The following is a 20,235-nucleotide window of genomic DNA, read 5'->3' as shown; positions in this document are numbered from 1 at the left end:
ATAACTCTACTGGGTCCTGCCCTATGTATTCCCAAAATTTCTCATAAAATTCACATGGTAATCCATCTCAGCCTGGTGTTTTCCCCCTCTTTTTAGTTTTCTCATTGTTTCAAACACCTCTTTAGGGGTGATTTCTCTTTCCATCTTCACTCTTTCTTCTTTGTTTATTCTTTGTACAATTTCCTCTACAAATGACTGGACTTTCGTTTAGTCTGTCCCTTTACTTTTATACAATACTTTTACTTTTATACTTCATAGTAGGATCGTGCCACTTCAGGCACTTCTTCCTGTCTCATTACTCTTTTCTCTTCTGTTGTCATCGCTGTCAGCAGTCCCTTTTTTGCTGCTTTGAGTTTGATTGAGAAATAGTTATTCCATGTTTCTCCTTCTTCTGGCCATGGTGCTCAAATTAAGAAATTCTTCTCTTTCACTGTTTTCCTAAACCATGTGTTGATTCATCTCTTGTTCTCTGCAATCTCTTCTTTCTTGTTTTTGCCTTATGCTGCTTGTTTTTGCAACATCTCCAATTCCCCCTATAGGGTTTTCAGTTGTCATCTCTACCTTTTGCACTTCCGTCTGTCCTACTTTGTGGAAGAACTCTTCTGTTCATTTCTTAATCATTCTCCACCAATACCATGGGTTTTTAAAGTATTTTTTCACTGTTTTCTAGTATTTATATCGTGCTACCTATTCCTTGCAGAGTTGTTCATTATAATAATTTTGTGTTTAGCTTCCACACCCATTTCCCTCTCTGACTCTTCTGGCCTGTTCTTAGTTTAACTTCTAGTGCTTACTGGTTACTCATTGCAACCAGTGTTACATTCTTTCATATCACTTCCAGTCCCTCTGGTGCTAGGACTACATCAGTTCTTGAGGACCTCCTTCCTCCTGGGTCAAATCTTGTTGCTTTTCTGGAGTTCACCCCTACATCTACCAATCCTGCATTTTTAATCATTTCCCTTAGGATTTTTGCCAATATATCCATTGTCTTGTCGGTGCTACATCCTTCCTGGGCTGCTTCTGTTACACAGTTGAAATCACCTACAGTGATTCGTTTTGTACCCCCATGCATGTATATTTCTAGTTTCTGGAATAATTCTGTTCTTTGAGCACTGTTTGTGGGTGTGTAGATATTAAAGATTTTTATCTCTTTCTCCCATTGTTATCACTAGTTTCAGTATGTGCCCGCACACTATCTCTTGGAATTGTTTGAACTGTACTCTTGGATTCTTTATCAGACGTGCCACTCCCACTGCTTTAGAGCTTTCTGTTCCAGACCACCATGATGGTCCAGCTGTCCATCTTTCCATCAAATGTCCATAATCATTCTCTGCTAATATGCTGCATTCTTGAAGACCCATTATATCTGCTTCTAATCATTGTAAGATGCATTCTACCTTTCTCCATTTCTTCATTGTCTGAATACTTATTACATTTAAAGATGTTATTGTAATCTCCATCAGGATCTTTCTCAGAGGTCTTCTATACTACTGCTGTCTGATGTCGTAGTTTGTTTTCCTTCTTCCAGCCATATTGTTGTTTTTGGTCTGGTTTGCACCTTTCTATTCAGAGCTGGATCGTCTTCCTCTGCTTTGTTTTCTCTCGCATTCTTCTATATCCCCCCATCTGCTTTTCCACCTCCTTTTCCTTGCTTGTCATGTTTCCCCCCCACATGTTCTACCTTTTTCTGGCACATGGATTTGGACTTCTTCCTTTTCCCTTTTGGTTTCCCAGCATCCTCTTCCTGTCTGTTTTCTTCCTCCATTTTCTGTGACTCCTCGGTTTCATTCACTTTTGTTATTTCTACATCAGAGCTATCTGTGTTTTGCTGTACCTCTTCCTCTTCCACTATCATTGCTTGCCTGGCTGCTTCTGTTATAATGTCAGTGCTTGGTCTCCTCTCCAGTTCCAGCTCTTGTGGTGTTTCTTCTGCTGTGTGGATTTCCATTTGCTCCACCTCTGTTTTTTGTGTTCCTCTTACTTCGCTAGCATAGACAATAGGGCGGTTCCTATAAAGGTGCCCTTCCTCCTTACAGATTGTACAGTTAAGTGTCTTCTGGCAGTCTCTGGCTCTATGGCCTGTCTCATTACATCTGTAGCAGCAGGTTGATGCACAGAATGCTGCAGTGTGCCCTTTTTTCCCATACTGACTGCATATTTTGGGCTGCCCGTGATACATTATGTATCCCCTTTGGGGTCCTAGCTGGATGACTGAAGTGTTTCACTCTTCCGCTGTCAAATTTGTCTTTTTCCAGGGTTGCTCTTACTTTCCACACCTCTCTCTAAATTTTATACTTATCTAAAACTCTCCATCCATCCTCTGATATCTGCTTCATGTATTATTTCTGAGAACATCCTGACTATTGTGACACACTCTTGGGATTGCTCTCCAGCTAGGAATCTAATTCCTCTCAGGGTTACATCATCATGCTTTTCCTTGTATGAATTCCAGAACTCTTCATAGCCCTCTCTCTCCCAGAACATGATTTGTCACGCTCTTTGGTTTCCAAATGTCAGCAGGCTTGTTACTTGCTCTAGTTTTATTTTTTCAATGTTTCAAAATTCTAATATTTTAAAAACCTAAGTCTGTCTGTCTGTCTGTCTGTAATGTTTTATTGGCACTCTGATTGGCTGACGGAAACAGCCGATCAGAGTGTTCCAAGTGTGGGGGAATGCCACCATGATTCCAAAGCTGCACTGAGGACTGGACAGAGGGTGGCCTCAGTCCCCCCACCCCACAAGAGGCAGGACAGCAGCAGCATGGGACCTTACAGGGTGGCAGTCCATCCCAGCCGCTTCACCCCTGCCCATATCATTCTTGGTTGGTATTATATATAAGTTTTACAAAGTCTTTTGGCAGGCATCCTACATGCAAGTTTTGCCTGCCCTCAGCCATATGGCTGCAGAAGCAAGCTAGGGAGGAGCTACCAATTTCCATAAAGTGGGCTTTAAGACCCAGGACTTTGGCAGGTACTAAACCACGCTAAAAGATCAGTTATCCCCTGGGGAATATCTGAAGTCCCTGGTGGGGGTGGAGGATGTTTGCTGGTTGTAGGGTGACATATAGTTTTGGACTGACTCATGGTTTTGGACTTGATTTGGCTGATTTGGCTTAGAACACAAAAATTTTGTTTAAAAAAAAGGTATTATGTAGAAGCTTTCAGTTAGAAAAAGGTGCAAAGGGGCTGATTAAAAGTGTATTTATGGAGTACCTGCGCTAAAACTTGAAGCAGTTTCAAAAAAGGGTAAAATGCCAAGAGTTCCAGGTGAACTAAGTTAGTGGGTACTATATACAAATTGCTACAAGCAGAGTTTATTTCAAGGTCATTGTTTTCAAATTTGCTCCATACTTCTGTGTGCTTAGGGAGAGCAAGAGTTTGACAGTAACGAGTGAGGGAAGAAGTTTGGGACTCAGGGGGCAAAGGGGTTACATGACTCCCCAGATTTATTTTCCTTGATGTAGTAGTGGGAAAGGGACAAATTCAAGGCAAACCTCCAATAATTAGATTCTGTACCTGGAAAATTATATCAAATTCATAAATTTTCCATATATAAAATCTAATGATGATGGGGCTCTTATAATCAGGATATTCTTATATTTGAGTAAACATGGTACTTTTTCTACTTGGTGCAGTTTTCTTTAAAACTCAGAACTGAACAAAAAGAATTGAGGAGGCTGGGTAACGTACAGCCTTCCTAAACTTAAGCTGTAAATGTTTGGTACTATGAAAGTGTTCTCATGGAAACTGGTGGGGAATTGCTTTTCTTGAATGTCCTTGAAACTTGTTAGTGTTAAAAACAGTTGAATGCTAGAATTTTTAATTTGTAGAAGCATCACTTAACCTAACTTATTGGTCAGTACACTTTTTTTAACCATTGTAGTGACTGAGTTAGAAGATAAACTGCTTCAGAGTGAGACTTGTCACAAGAATGCCTTACAGAAAATAGCAGAGCTGGAGGCTGAGTTACAGAATGCCCATGGAGAGTTAAAAATCACTTTGAGACAACTACAGGACCTGAGAGAGATTCTTCAAAATGCACAGTTATCACTGGAGGAGAAGTATGCTGCTATCAAGGATCTGACAGCTGAGCTTAGGTGAGCTAGCTTTCATTGTGATCTTAGAAACAGTGAAACTTGTGGTTGTTGTTTTCTGTAGTATTTCTATCAGTTCTCTGTAATCTCTATATAGTTAATAGTTTGGGGATAACTCAAAGTAGTCTCTAACGTTTTCAGTGTCTAAAAAGTGAATATTTTATAAGGAATTACTGTGTTGGAAATGTCTTCAAAATCTGTTAAAATAGTATTTCCCAATTCAAATCTTAAAAATGGCCTGACTCAAAGACATGCTGAGGAGCCACAGCTGGTCACTGAAGTTACTGGGAGATATGGTCACTGAGTACCTTTGAAAATAATAACATCTTACATTGTAGGTACTTAAATGTTGGTTTAATTGCCTGACTCTAGGCACCCACATTTGAAAATACTAGGTTGATTTCAATGAGATATGTATTCATTTGCTCAGTCAAGAAATTAAATAATTTCTATCTTAAAAGTTTTTCACATCTAGAAGTACTTTATATAATGTGCTGAAAATAGTTTTTAATTTTCATTTGTCATTTTAAACTTCTGATTGAGAGTGAGTGCTTGGGAGCTTGTCTGCTAAGAGAAGCAACACTTAGAGTAGCTTCCATCTCTGGCTCTCCATCCATGGAGAGCTCTCTATCCATATCAATATTAAAGGAGGCCATGAGCGGGGGAGAGATCTACAGGAACAGAGTGCATGCTACCACTATCAGGAAAAGAGAGGAGTAATACCTGGCTTCCAGCTCAGGTCCTTGGTTTATGTAAGGGAAGAGACGGTTACCATGGTGGCATCTATTTTAAAGGTTTTATTTAACTTTTTCCACATATGCATGTTATCTCACTCCCTTTTTGCATCATTTGCTGCTGTGTAACTTTCTTTCTTTCTTTCTTCATCTCTTCTCCCCACTATCCAATAACATTTTTGGAGCGGGCAAGTGAAGCACCAGCTTCAGGCATCACCTTAGTGGAGACACCAGGATGGTGGCTCCTTGGGGAGTCTATGCCCTGGGAGCAGGAGCAGCCCCATGCTGCTACTGTTGTACCTGACTACTAATGCATGTACACTGTGCTGTTGCTCTGGCAACAAGAGGGGTTGGGAGACTAAGATGCAGCAGCTGGGAGATGGCCAAAGCAGGTAAGATTCCTGCCCACCCCTGCTCTCCATCAGGGTTTGCACAGGGCACAAACCCTTCTAGTTATACCTCTGCCCATATACACTGTATGAAATAGTAGTCTAGCGCATAACAGCTGCTGACAACTGTTTGGTGGCTAGGAGCTTTCAAGTAAAGCCTATGGAAATCATGTGGAAAGGGCAAGTGAGAAGGAAAATCAAATGCCTCGTGGGTTAAAGAAGTATCAGGTATGGCAGCAGCAGTAGTTTCCTCCTGTTCAAGTACCTGTGCATGCCTTGCAAATTCAGATTTCTCTTCAAGAGAGAGAGAATCAGAAATTTAGACTGTCTCTATCTTTATAATGATATAGAGGGCATCATCGAGGCAGAGACTGTCTTAATGAGGAAGTTATGATTGAATGTTAAATACGATGCACAATTAAATTAATTTAACTATTTTTTAAAATATGGGGGTTTTCAAATGCAAGGTCTTTCAGATTTATGAAAATATGATCTTTTTGAAGCTGGGAGTTGGTGAGGTGCATCTTTACAAAGGAGAGAAACATCTACGTGCTTTTATTTTTCACATGGAAATTGCAGGCAATGCAAAGGTGAAATTGCAGATAAAAAGCAAGAACTGCTTGACATGGACCAGGCACTGAAAGAAAGGAACTGGGAACTGAAACAAAGAGCAGCTCAGGTTGGATTTTTTTCTAAAGCATGGTACTAGAGTATTTCTTGTTAAGCAGCTGGTTACTTAAAGCTCAACATTTGGTAAAAATGCCCAAATTATTGTTGTAGTCTCACTCCTGCAGAGAGCTTTGCTGACACAGAGCATTCATGTAGTCACCAGAGGCTATACAAATGGCTACTTCAGACTACTGCTTAGTGAAGGTGCTAAAGGATAGTGCTTCTTAGTTTCCGAAAATTTACTTTTTCTCCAACCTTTAGGTCTGGGTTTAAATCAAGTTAAATTTACCTTCACTTCTGTATACATTACCCCTTATACCAGAATTAGTATAACATCCTTATTGTATTGACGCTCACATTTTTTAAAATATGAGTTGAATATTTTCCTTTCTCTGCTTTTGTGAGACTCCCATTTAATACTGACCAAGCTGATGTGATCTGCATTTGAATCTCTGGCAGAATTTTTTCTCTCTCCCACCCCAAAGACTGTTCTTACATAGTAAGATTAGCTAGATAAGTCTGAGTTTCAAGGTTTAATTCCTCATCCAGTTTTTTTAATGAGAATAAGGTTGATATTATTTGCTCATCACAAATTCATTCCTCAAGTGGTCATTTGATCCAAATGAGATAACTGGTATGCCTGTTTTCTTGCTACCAGACAATAGCAAGATTACCAGATTACTCACTGCAGGTGCTAAATGGGCCCTTAACTGCTTCTTGTAAATGTAAATCCCTAAAATGGCTCTTGTCTTTTAATGATAAAGTTACAGGATGGGCAATAATCTCTCAGTGCTTGACATATTGTCTTAAGACTCCTATCATGCTCTGAGATCCCTCTTGTTCTCTTGAATCTCAGAACACATTTGCTTAAATCTAAAGTAACTTCCTAAGCATGCAGTTGAAAATCTTACTGTGGAATTATAAAGAGTTTTTGCCTGAAGTTTACTTCATACCTGTTCACAACTTTACTGTTGATAATGGTTTCAGGATCAGGAGACAAGTCCTGGAGCCATTGTTTAATTAGTCTTTTCAAAGTCACTTTATTAGAGAGTTACTGCTTGTCACTCTCAGCAATGAAAATTCTCAGAGAAGAAAAATTTCTTCCGAGATTCTACAAAAGTTGAAGGATCTGAAAGTGCCTGGTTGCTACACCTCCTTGTACAGCATCATGTGAAATAAAATAGGCATATTCCAAGACTACAATTCTGTACTGATAGTCCACTCAATGAACTGCAGTTAAAGTTGAGTAATTGATCTTGTTTTACATGTTGAACAGATGTATGGAATTAGAATTGTTTTCCCCTCTTCTCTTGTACATGGTTTGTTAGAATAGATTTCTAGACTCTAGATGTCAAATCTCTATGCATTGTTGTGTGGCTGCACTGTGCTGTCTGGAAGGAATTTGTTTCACTGGGTGTGTTGAGTTCTTTGCTATTCTATAACAGTTTTCCCCTGAAGTTCTTAATAGTACTTCAAAACAAAGTGCATAATGTTCATTATTCCTCTTACCTGCTTTTAGGTTACACAGTTAGATATGACTATTCGTGAACACAGGGGAGAAATGGAGCAGAAAATAATCAGATTAGAAGGCAGTTTGGAGAAATCTGAATTAGAAATTAAGGAGTGCAACAAACAGGTACTTATTCATTGAAAAATCAGATCCTGTTAGTGTGGTTGGAACTCATGACTTAATGTCTGCATGTGACAGGGCAGGACTGTCCGCCTGGCATATGGCTCCCATGAAGTTATCTGCAGCCCCTGGGCTCCTAGCTCTCCTGCTTCTGCCCAGCTCTCCCACTGCCACCAGAATTTCCAGGCTCCCTCGTCCTCCTCCATCTTCTGCTTCCTACCCCTGTGTTGGCAGGGCTTGAGGGAGCCTGTGGCAGGGGAGCTCAGGGGAGAACTGGGACCACAAGTGGTATGGGGGTGTGGTGCAATACATGGTGGGAGAGGGAAGGCGGGGAGGCTGTGATGTGGTGTATGGCTGGGGGCCATGGGCACCCCAGCCACTCAGAAGCTGGAAAGCTTTGTAATAAGGGAATGGATCCGAGTTAAACTGCCTTAAATTTAGTCCAGAGAAAACAAAATGGCAGGTTGCAGGGGGCCCTTGTGGTTTTGGTGATATCTTTTTAATCATCAAAAATATTACAGTTGATAAATTAAAACGAATTTTCTGAAAGAAACTGTAGTATGGAAAGAGAAGTTTAGTCTCATTACTTTCTGAAAAGTGCCCCTTAATATTGCTCTTTTATAATGGGTTAAAATTACAAAAATTAGTAAAGGGATTTAAAGACAGTAGTAGTTGAAAATACTTCTGACTTAAGTTTTGAAATTTTCAGTATTTTAGTGTGTCCCATAATTCTAGTCTTCTTAATATATGGTCAGATTGAGAGTTTAGATGCCAAACTACAACATTCTAGAGATGAGCTTCGTGAAAAAGAGTTTGAACTGCTGCAGAGAGATCAAGAAATAAATCAACTGAAAAAAGAAATTGAAAGAAAAGAACACAGACTCACAGGTATTGAAAAGGTAAGGTGTTTCCTTGGGTGAATATTTTTTTTCCAATGAACCATGATAATAAAAATAAAGTTTATATCTATATCTATATCTATATCGAGAGAGATAGAGATAGAGATGTATAGATAGATAACGAGAGCACGCTGTTAAAATAAGTAAGGTACAATGGGAGTGTCTACATGTGCCCTCCATGGTGCCATTGTTATTGCAACGTCATTTAGTTCTCCTTCTGGCAGTACTAAATAATGGTGGAGTAACAGCTGTTATTGCACCACCTGGGCAGCACACAGTTATTTTTAACTGCTATGTTGCCCTAATGATGTGCTATAATGAGGTAGCTTATTGCTACAGCGATGTAGCATCTATGTCATGGTTTGTGCCTGCCGATGCTACATCACTGTAGTGATAAGCTATGTCACTGCAGCAATGTAGCATCACTTGTAGACATGCCCAGTAGATATTATTTTACAAAGAATATAAAAGTTTATAGGCCCACACTGCTTAGTATAGGTGTTAGAAAGAAACTGGTTTTCTGGGTGAGTTACTTCATAATTGTCCTGTATTGAGTTTCTTGCACCTTTCACTGTAATATCTGCGGTTAGGGAGAAAATACTGAATTAGATGAACCACAGATCTGATCTATCAAGTGCTCTCTTCCTTCAAGGTACAATAAGATCAAAAAGCATTATTGCACTGATTTTTTTTTAAATAAAGGGGAGGAGAAGGAAGTTAAATTGTTGAATATTGTTTCTGTAGGTACTTGCTTTATTCTCTTGTTATAGACAATGAAAAACCAGGAGAAGTGCATTGCAGATCAGTACAAGGAAGCACTAGATTTAGGTCAACAATTAAGGCTAGAACGAGAACAGATGCAGCACATTCACTTGGATCTGCTGGAGACTCGCAGGCTGCTGGTTCAAGCTCAAAGAGAAACAGACAGACTCTCGCATGAACTGGAAGAAGTGAACCATCTTTCTCAAGAAAAGGTGAGCAAACCATTAACTTGTATAAAGCAGCTTGGCTTTTACAGATGGTAGAATTACCCATTGAAAAATATGTTGGTTTTCTGGGTGTGCTACATACACTTGTGTATACTAAGTTGTCAGTAGTATTAATTTTATATTGACACAGGAGCATTTGATTTCATTTATGTTAAAATGTAAATTGGATAAACTTCCAGAAGCATTATGGTGTGTGAATTGACTAGAATTTCCCTAATTTAAAAATACCATTGGCTGGGGATATGTGGGGAGAAGAGGGAAGTGAGTTAACTTTTGATATATGGAACAAAGAAGGGGAAAGAGTTTCCATATTTAAATATCTACTAGCAACTAGACTGTCTGATTCTTGTGTGGGAGACTTCTGCATATCTTTTTCTACTTTCTTTCTGCATGCAGGGGTCAGGTTCAGTTGCAGTTTCTTTGCTGCCTTGAACCTAGATGCTGCTCTCTCACTGCCCAAGGGGGCAATAACCAACCCAAAGATGTGGAAAGGAAGGGAGTGCAAACACATACACTCTACTTTCTAAGGAAGCGGGACGTGTACCTCTCTTTTGCACTTCAGGGAACTCCAAGAAAGAGTGTGCTATGCTGAAGGAAAATTCCTTTCTGAATAGTTCCAATTTGGAGCAGCACTGAAAGCCATAATTTAGCTGTTATGCAGTAGGATTTTCATCCCTTCATTGCAAAGCAAGATGCAACGATTAAGGAGCAAAACAGTGGTCTTATAGAACCATAGAAAAGAAGGGCTGGAAAGGACCTCCCAATGCTTCTGAGGGAAGTGAAAAAAACCTGGCACATGTAGCAGCAGGAGGGGGAAAAAATCCTTCCTGTCCCCATGTGGCAACCAGCAAAGCCCAGAAGCATGGGAAATACTAAACACCCCCCATTCTGCTCTGCAGCCTAGGGACAGCAATCATAACTCCACACATCACACCGTCTTACCAGACAGTCAGAATTCTCCTTTCTGTGTCCCTTCCATAAATCTTATTCTAGCCCTTTAATCTTCTTTGATAACTAAGCCAGATTGTAGCGCTCTGCTTTATTCTACTGCTGCTGAGTGTGGTCCTCTCTGATATCCACCTGCTTTTGGCTGCTTGTGCCTAATATTTTGGACCTAAAGTCATTAGATTATTCCTGAGTTTAGCCAGAGACATCTTGTGTAAAGATGGACAAGTCTCTTCATCTGCTGCTTCAGGGTTGGCAATCTATGGCCCATGGGCTGGATCTGGCCTGTAAAGAGGTTTAATCTTGTCCAGGAAAGTCTGACCTGCCATGGGGGATTGGGTAGCATGCAACTGCACGAACTGCCTGTTTCTTCTACAGCCCTCCATGCTGCTGTCTCATACATGCGCTTACTCTTGCTGCAGTGGGGCTAGGTATCTTGAACTCTGGAAGGAGTGGAGGGGGGCGAAGATATTTGTAGTCTGTGTGGGCAAGAGGCTGCCACCTTTGGGCTTCTTGAATGAATATGACTCTATTCTTGTATTTGCTTGGCTTTGAATTGATTTAGAAACTAAATAAAAGCAAATTTGGCTTACTGATTCCTGGCTTTTATTCCTTGCTTTGCTGATAGCTCACTGTTGGACAAATGAGGTAAGTGTTTAACTTCTCCAGCCAGGCTGTCTAAACTGGGAAAGATAAGATTCATGTTTCATCCAAGATGATTCAAATAGAAGCAATGCTTTTTGGATGAAAGGTGCAAAACATTAATTGTACATTCCCTTTATCATTTATTATTTACTCCTACAGGAAGCTCGTGCAAACTGTTTGGCAGAAGAACTAGGTGCTGCCCAAGCACATGAAGCCCAGTTAGAAGCAAGAACGCAAGCAGAAATAAAAAGGCTTTCAGCAGAAATAGACTCATTAAAAGAGGCTTATGAGCTGGAGGTAAAAGAGAAAACTTACTAGGATTGGCATTTTTGCAATAGTACATTTTTATTCTAGCACTACTGCACACCTTCTGGATATTTTCCTTCCAGTTCTGAAGACATAGTAGTGGTTTAGTGCTTTTTATGTTATTTCAAGACAGTGAATCATCATCTGCTACATCCATTTTCCAAATGGCATTTCCCGTGAAATTGCTTTCATAGTAGAACATATAAAGCCTAAACTAAGGCAAAGAGCATAAACATCCCCTGGAGCTGCAGGTAAGGAGAAGAGGCTCTGAGTTGGTAGACAGGCCATGTTCTTTGTTTTCTTTATATATGAGCTAAAAGACTCCAGCAGAGATGCCTCCAAGAAGCAAGTAACTCCTCCTCAGAATTCAGCAGGCTAATAATCTGTGTAAGTCCTCAAGAAAGACTCCAATAATAAGTCAGAATATTCTTTCACACCCTCTTCTCTCAAACTACCTCTCATGTATTCATGAATGACTGATTCCTAGGAGAAGGAATTCAGCATACTATCAAGCTCTTCTTCCTCCCACGGTGATTATTTGCGTCCACAGGGATACACATCCTTGCCATATATCTAATTATATTTCTGACAAAGAAAAGGGAAGATATTTGAGATACAAACTCAGAGTTGTTTCACAGTTGAAAAACCTAAGGAAAAAATAGGTGACACCCTTTCCTAAAACATAGAATTCCTCTGAGAGACCAAAGCAAAGTAGAGTTTGAAAAAGCTCATAGATATGCATGGACATACATGCATTCATGCACATGCATGGTCTAAGAAAGTTTAGAACATGGGTTCCCAAACTGTGGTATGCATACCCTTGGGGGTACATAAATCATCTCTGGGGGGTACATGGGAGAAAGTATGTAATAGTGGATTAAATTTTCATTATAATTGGCATTTAAGGAGTTAAAATATAAAATGTATGCAGGTAGGAGGGGTATGTAGACCGTTGGTAAATCTGGAAGGGGGCACGCAATAAGATAGTTTGAGAACTGTTAGTCTAGAAGACAAACCAAACTTCTGTGCCTTTCCTCTTGTTCTGCCAACTGGAAAGAGTAGTACAAAAAAATCGGAGATATTACTGATATTACTCAACATTATTAATTGTCAGGGAAGGCTATGTTCTTTAGCAGGATCTTGTATCAAATGGTCTACTTCTATATCCAAAACCAGCTTACGTGACTCTGACACCTGAACTTACAAAAAGATAAATCAAGCTAAGAAGAAAGGGCTTCTCGGGTGATGAAGTTCTACTGTTCTACTACAGACCATCAATTTGATATCTCAGCACAAGTGTAAACAAAATGTTCTTGATTGTTAAGAAAAGAAAATTAATTCCAAGAAGCCAGGAATTTGAGTTCATTTAAATAGTTTTCATGTTAATCTTTTATGCCTTGCCAACTTGCAGGTCATGGAATGTGAAGGCATTAGAAAAACAGGCTTATCTGAGTCACTAGTGTAGCAGGGGCCAACTTTTTGGGGCATGCCACAAATTACCTCAAACCCTCCCTAAGTGCCACTTCAGTCCCTTTCCTCTGCCTAATCAGCTGCTCTGCGTTCTGTCCTTTGCCTTTGCCCAGTCTCCCGCTTTTTTTCTGCTTCCTGATTTGCTGCTGTGCATGCTGCTCCCTGCCCTGTCTGCTGCTGTGGTGCCTATCTCCTTCCTGGTCTGCTGCATGACACACACAGAGGTTGCCTGTGCCACTTGTGGTGCACATGCTGCACATTGGCCATCCCTGCACTAATGGATCATCATTCATTGTCTGGTTCTGGAAAGATAGCATGCCTATCCAAAAAAATTGTTTTTGGATCAGAGATCTGACCTCACAGATCATGCCATGGAAGACTTCAACTTCTTTATCAGTCCTACTTAGTGCAAACTGTTGGCAAGCAGGAGTTGCGTTAACAGAGCAAATCTTGGAAAGCTGTATTTTACGAAGAAAACATCTCAGGGCACATCCAGACGCGCGTGGACATTTGGTTCCCTGAGGACAACTAGCAGTGGCATACCTTGCACCTCAGCTACTTGTCGCCAGGAAACACCCATGCCACACATGCTTTGGTGCACAGCAGGTTATCCCAGGTGTGATAGAGGAGGTAGGGGCTAGCACTGTGCTGGCCCCAGCAGCCTTGCCTAGGGTCTTGGGGGCCTTCCAGGGCTGCAGCTGCAGTGATCCTGCTGGGTGGAGCCTGGCCATCAGCTGCAGCACAGCTCTGGATGGCCGGGCTCAGCTTTTCGGCAGCATGTGCTTCCAAAGCATGTGCTGCTCTGTTGGGTTTTTTTTTCCTGCAGATTTTTTTGACCCCTGGATATCCAGGGGTCAAAAAAAACCTGTGTGGGGGGGAAGAAAACAGCACACGCACAGGCAATGCACCCTTGCAGCATGAAGCATGCCGGAAATTGCAGTATGTGGAACTTCAAATGTGTTTGCAGCGCCACGTACCACATGACTGTGCTTATTTGGATGCACCCCCAGTGTATATTCCATAAGGCCAAAGTTTTTTTTTTATACTCTTATATTGTTCCTGTCTAGAATCAGCATCACCTTTCATACCCCTCAGGAAATGACGTCGCTATTTTGCCAAAAAAATACCTGAGAAAGATAGCAGATTGGTATAAAGAAAAAAATGAAGATATATATAACCCAATTAGGAATATTGCTACCTTGGGAGATTTTAGGATGAAAGGAAACAACTGTAAAAAAAAATAATAATTCCATCTAGCAAGATAGATAAATGCTCATCAAAGAAGCATTTGCAGCAATTGATGAGTCAGTTTTAAAGGTGATCTGTGGCCAGTTTAAACTTTGTATGGCTGCCCCTTGGTCTGAAAGAAGATCAACCATATGGAAGAAATCAGCAAGGCTGCCATTCCTTTAAAAACTGAAGACTGGTTTGTGCTCTTTCATGGAGGCATCCAGTAGCAGAAAACTGTTCCAAGGGTTTTTTAGGTAATCTTTTGCCTATGCATTTGAAGAAAGTGAGCAAGCAGCAAGATAAAACTAGTAATGAGAGAGGGTTAAAGGATCTTAACCCCCTCTATATCTTTTGTACATATCTGCCTGTGTCTCAAATGTATTCTGCTAGGAAAATGTATGGCTCCAGATTTGGAAGGGTTACCAGACAACAGTATTTCCTTTTCTGGAACTCTGACTTGTCTTCACATCTTCCTTACCTTAAATAAGTGGTCTGGAACTGATTAAATCATCTGGAAGCACACTTTCCATTTAATTGTTGGTTTTTCCTCGATTGAAGTTGAAGAAGGAGATTGCTACAAGGGGTAGAGGAGTGGGTTCATACATATATGACAAAATAGGCACCTGGAGCTGATGGGATCGTTGCCCAAATCTTCAAGCAGTGGGGAGAGGAGTTCATCACAGTTCCATGCCCTCGTCTTAAAAATCTGTAATGATGAGGAAATCCCAGATAACCTCAAGGATGCCATGATCATGACAGTCTTCAAGAAAGGAAAAAAGTCCAACTGAAAATTCCAGTGGGATCACTTTGCTGTCCACCACATCCCTTTCACTTGCTGAAGAGCTTCTCCTGGAATCTCGGTGTGGGTTTAGGGCATCAAGAGGAACAACTGACATGATCTTCACTGCTTGCCAGCAGCAGGAAGAATGTAAATCCCTCTACATGGCCTTCTTTGACCTCACAAAAGCCTTCAACTCTGTGAACTGAGAAGTGCTATGAAGAATCCTGAGGTATGGGTGCCCACTGAAATTAATCACCATTCTTTGCCTTCTTCATAATGGTATGTGCGCAGTGGTTCTCGATAAGGGATTGTGGAAGAAATCAAACTTCGCGTTGTGGTTGAATCAGAACTGACAGAGCCAGTTTTCTTTATTTAGGGCTATACTGTGATTAGAAGGAGAATTTCATACAGCAGGGGGAGTTACCCACTTGTTTGCTTCAAAGGAATTCTCTAACTCTATGAGTTTACAAGCATTTTTATACTTAAGACAGAGAAAGAAAGAAGAGGAAAAAAATACAACCTTGGAGAAACATAAAAGTACTGACTCACACAGAGGCAATTAAAAAAACACCTGTGCTCAGGGTAATATATCAAAACAAATTAAGGCATGCAGGATTCCTCATCTCAGAACACGTAACTAAAATAAGCAGTATCAGTACTTCTGGTCTCTGTCTGTTTTTCTAGTCAAGCAGGCCAGAAGCCTAAACAATTCTACTACTACAGGATCTATCACAGAACTTTGTAAGGTTAAGATAGGAGTTAATCCAGGCGGTATCATTGCTCCAGCACTCTTCTTGATATTCCTTACCACGATGCTACATTTGACCCACCGACAACCTTTCAGTCAGAGTGGATCTAAACTCCAAGTCAAAACCACCCTGACCTCAATCATCAAGCTCCAGTATGCTGATGATACTGTAGTGTGCGTTCACTCAGAAGCAGACCTTCACACAGTTGTTGATGTCTTTTGAGGAAGAAAATGGGAGTGATGCTTAACATTCAGAAGACTAAGGTGCTACACCAACAAGCTCTTAATGAGTAGACCCCAGCTCCAGTAATTCAGATTAACGGTGAGACTCTGGAGAACATTAAGTATTTCCTGTACCTCAGAAGCCCTCTCTTGCAGAAGGTTGACATTGATGAAGAAATCCAACTTCATCTCAAATGTGCAAGTGCAGCCTTTAAAAGCCTGAGGAAATGGGTGTTCAAAGATCACAACATCAGATCCAAAACCAAGCTCATGGTTTATCAAGTAGTCATGATCCCCGCTTTATTGTATGGAGCTGAGATGTGGGCAGCATACAAGATTCACCTCATGTTACTGGAGAAGTACTATCAGCACAGCCTGTGAAAGATCCTTCAAATCCAGTGGGGAGGCAGATGCACCAACATTAGCATCTTCTCACAAGCAAACACCACAAGCATCAAAGCAATGATCATAAACATCAGCTTTGCCAGGCTGGCCACATCAGTCAGATATCCAACTCCAGACTCCCAAAGCAGGTTTCATTTCCCCAGCTCGGTTGAATCTTGTGCTCAAGGGCAGAGAAAGCACTTCAAGGATGTCTTCAAGGCTAACTTGAAAAAAGGCAGCATCAATATCAACTTGTGGGAGACTGTCACCCAGGACCACCCCAAATGGAAGAAGAGTCTGCTGCAAGGGTCTCAGTACTTTGAAACTTTACAACAACAGTGGGAGAGAGAAAAATGGGAGTGGCAGAAACAGCATGTTGTGGACCAAACCAAGAACCTGGAGCCACCCACCTTGTATGGAAATACATGCCCCAGCTGCTACAGGGTCTGTCAATCCTGGATAGGTCTCATCAGCCATTTTCAGATCCACAGATAAGACAATAATCCTTGATTGCAAGAGATAGCCACAGTGATGATATGGCAAAATATGGAAGTGTATTGAAGGGGGTTGATGGAAGGGATTGATTTTTTTTACTCAAGATTATTTCTAAGTGGCTTGTTTGTTTTCTGAAAGTGATAGGTTTCCCAAGGTACAGATTGGCAGATTTGATTTCAACTGGAAAGGTAAGAGTGTTTGTTCCTGTCAACAAATGAATTACTCTTTAGTTGAGCCTAATATGTTAGTATTGATGAGTTTTGAATTTATTCTTTGTATTCTTTTTAGTCTATAAATATGGTACATGAAATAAGAATAAAATAGCCTTTGTGTTTCTTAAAACTTTTAGAAGCTTGCTCATCAAACAGACCAGGAAAAGTGGTATGTATCTATAGACACCCAGAAATCTGGCTCTCAGCATCTAAGTGGGCAGTTACAGCAGCTGAAGCTGGAGTTAGAAGAGGCTCAAGACACTGTCAATAATCTGCAGCAGCAGCTTCAGGCCAGAGATGAAGTAGTTCGTGCTGCAAATGAAGCACTACTTGTGAAGGTGAGTTATGAAGGCAACATATTCACAGACAGCCTCTTTTTTGACCTTGTATTCTATCACTGTATGTCCCCCTTTGGCCTTTTCCCTCCCTCCCCCGCTTTCTCCCCCTCTCTCTTACCTGTTTTAACTTTTATCTTTCTAATTTCTACCTATTTACATTCTCACTGACATCTTGCCACACTTTTAGCTTCTCTCATTTTTTGGAGTCTTGGAACAGCAGAGACTCCCTACACCTGAAGAAGAGTGGCTGTGCCCAAAAGTTTGCCAAGAACTTTTTTCCAACTACCCAGTTGGTCTAATAAAAGATATCACATCTACTCAAAGAACCTTGCCTGCCTATGTTGTACATGAGGCATTTTGTGCAATTTCTATGAGTAGAAACAAACAAAGGGGCCCTTAAAATCAGTGGTAAATCTTGTTTATTACTGTCATTCCCATTCCTCTTTTGTTTAGATCATAATAAAGTAGTATTTCAAATATCTAAGCAAGTGAACTTTCATGCACTGTTAGGAGTAATTCTTCAAGCAATGTCTTCCATTCTTAAATAGGCGGTAACAGCATTCAGTTTTAATATATATTTTTTTCTTTTCAAATGTGTTTACTTGACTTGCTCCAAGTACATTTTATAGGTAACAGTTACCCTTTTCAAGGCTTCTTCAGGCCTATTCATTTAGGTACTTCCTTTTTTTTTTTTTAAGAATGCTGAAATGTAACTGCTAGGGAAGGCAAAAGCAGTAGACACTTGAAATGGTAAGTGTAAAATGATTGAAACAAGTGTAAAAATGCACTACGGAAGTTAACTATCCTTAGTGGGCATAGTTATAAAATGGATGCAGTTTGGAGGGATTCTTGTGACCTAGGAACTATAGTATAAAAGCTCCATGTGTTCATTGATTCTGTAAAGGGACTATCGGTTCTCATTGGAAGTTTGTTTAGTTATGTGTAACGTGTCTATTCACTGAGCTTTATACTATAGTAGCCAGAAACTATTGGCAGTGTGCCTGTGTCAAATGATGTACAAAGCTGTAGCTCTGCCGTAGCTAGGTTGAGCATTATTCAAAAGGGTGAAAATGGGACTCTTCCCTGAGCATGCTTCTACTTAGCAAAAAAAGTTTGAGATGCAAGTCACACTTGGACAGAAGTACTTCTGGCTACAGAAGAGCAGGATTTGTTAAATCTACCCTTGTATAAACCAAAAGTTACTGTAACTGCACCAAGTTCTGTTTTTGAAACTCTTGTTTCTTACAGCACAAATGGTGGAAAATGTCAACTCTAAACACTATTTTGTAGAATCTATTATTTGAATCTAATATTAGAGCTAGAAGTACTGGTAGTCAACATGGCAAAATAGAAATTTATGATATCTTTTTTTTTTTTCTCCCAGTAGTGTTCATTTGAGTACGTGAAGCCTTGAACTAAATTCAGTTTTGTATTTTTGGTTTCTTAATGAAGTGAAGCATTTAATTTATTTCTCTTTTAAAAAAAAAGTAAATAAGAAACAAACTAATTATCCAATTTTGATTTTTTTTAAATTACCCTGACTTTCTTCATACTCATTTTTATCAAAAAAATGGAAAGAATTGAAAAGAGCTTACAGAAATGCTAGTATGGAAGGAATAATCCTATTCAACTTCCTTTATGATGTAAAACCATAATTTTCATCCCACTGTGTGGAAGGACTGGATTTGGGGAAAACAGAAGTAATTCTACACTTTGCAAGGGAAGATTGTCATTGTAGTTTAAATTAGTACATGTGTACACATTTTATAACTTTGTTTTTATGTAAAATTATTTTTAAAAGTCCTATTTGTGTACTTTACACATGACAAACCTTGTATATATGTGGGTGTGAATGTGTGATTATATATAATGTGTGTATGTTTATAAAATATAAAAACAGTTTTTTATAAATATACACAATCCTTATAGAAATATGCACAAGTCTTTACAATTGTGTATAAGTCCCTGCAATTTCTTCTTGTGGTAATTAGCCCAAAGAAAAGTATTCAGTCTGAACATACAGATGTGTTAATGTGGCAGTTTAGATAAAAGTTTAGTTATTTGGTGGTGTTGGTTGTAGCTATATTGATCTAAGGACATAGGCAGACAAGATTATTTGGGTAAATGTGATTTTTTTTATTAGACCAACTGAATAGGTAGAACAATTGTTCTTTCAGCATAAGCACCCCTCTTCAGGCAGAGGGAGAGTCTGCTGTTGTTCTCTGTGGTGTTGAATAGAAGCTTAAGTCAATATGCAAAATGCAGGTGTGTGAAAATGCAAATGTGTGGCAGGGAAGATCAAAGGTGATAAGAGTTAATAGATGTGAGACAGGTATATGGAGGGGAACAAAAGAGGGGAATGTTGACAGGTGATAAAACTGATAAAACATGGCTGGTAAAATGTAGAAAGGTTACCTGGGGTTATCAGATGGCAGGCATGTATAATGTGGCACATTATAATGTTATTGGGTGTGCCTGCTATCCGATAACCCCAGATAACCTGTCTACATTTTATCACCTGTGGACATTCCCCATTTATTTTTCTCCTTCCCACCTACCTGTCTCACACCTATTAACTCCCATCCCCTCTGATCTTCCTTGCCATGCATTTTGCATATTGGTTTAAAGCTTCCATTTGACACTAGAGAGAACACCAGCAGACTGACCCCAATCCTGAAGAAGGTGCTTGTGCCTGAAAGCTTGCAAAGGCCAACTTTTTTCAACTAGTTAGCTGGTCTAATAAAACATCACATTTTCCTAAATTACTTTGTCTGCCTACTTATTTGGTGGAAATTCTACTTTATAGTTTGGTTGTGGTTATCCTGGGTAACTGCTGATTACAAAGCCCTGAATTAAATCTTTAAATGCATGAGACAAAGCATTTTCAGTTGAGGAAGATCCAGTTTTTAGAATTAACTGCCAGAGGAGATTAGACAAATCCCTGGTATGTCTACGTGAGTCACTGCTGTGACTGCATTTTCTGTGGATATAACCAAGCTACCTTTAAAGTAGCTGCCCTTGAGAGCCCACAGCAGCATGGAACTTCACATAGGTTA

General features: G+C 40.0%; 1 protein-coding gene across 3 annotated transcripts in view; it reads left to right on the top strand.

Moving 5' to 3' along the window:
- Window positions 1-20,235, top strand: part of CCDC18 (coiled-coil domain containing 18) — a 69,528-nt gene that overhangs the window by 29,989 nt on the left and 19,304 nt on the right. For all 3 annotated transcript variants that reach the window (XM_019531097.1, XM_019531095.1, XM_019531096.1), the window contains 7 exons: window positions 3,883-4,096; window positions 5,796-5,895; window positions 7,405-7,521; window positions 8,271-8,414; window positions 9,185-9,388; window positions 11,153-11,290; window positions 16,979-17,179. In XM_019531097.1, the coding sequence (XP_019386642.1) occupies window positions 3,883-4,096; window positions 5,796-5,895; window positions 7,405-7,521; window positions 8,271-8,414; window positions 9,185-9,388; window positions 11,153-11,290; window positions 16,979-17,179 (1,118 nt within the window). The remainder of the gene's footprint in view (window positions 1-3,882; window positions 4,097-5,795; window positions 5,896-7,404; window positions 7,522-8,270; window positions 8,415-9,184; window positions 9,389-11,152; window positions 11,291-16,978; window positions 17,180-20,235) is intronic.

This window comes from Crocodylus porosus, unplaced genomic scaffold (genome assembly GCF_001723895.1).
Source record: "Crocodylus porosus isolate Cpor-Errol unplaced genomic scaffold, CroPor_comp1, whole genome shotgun sequence".
Classification (NCBI taxonomy): Eukaryota; Metazoa; Chordata; order Crocodylia; family Crocodylidae; genus Crocodylus; species Crocodylus porosus.
This window is presented reverse-complemented; position numbering and strand designations above follow the sequence as displayed.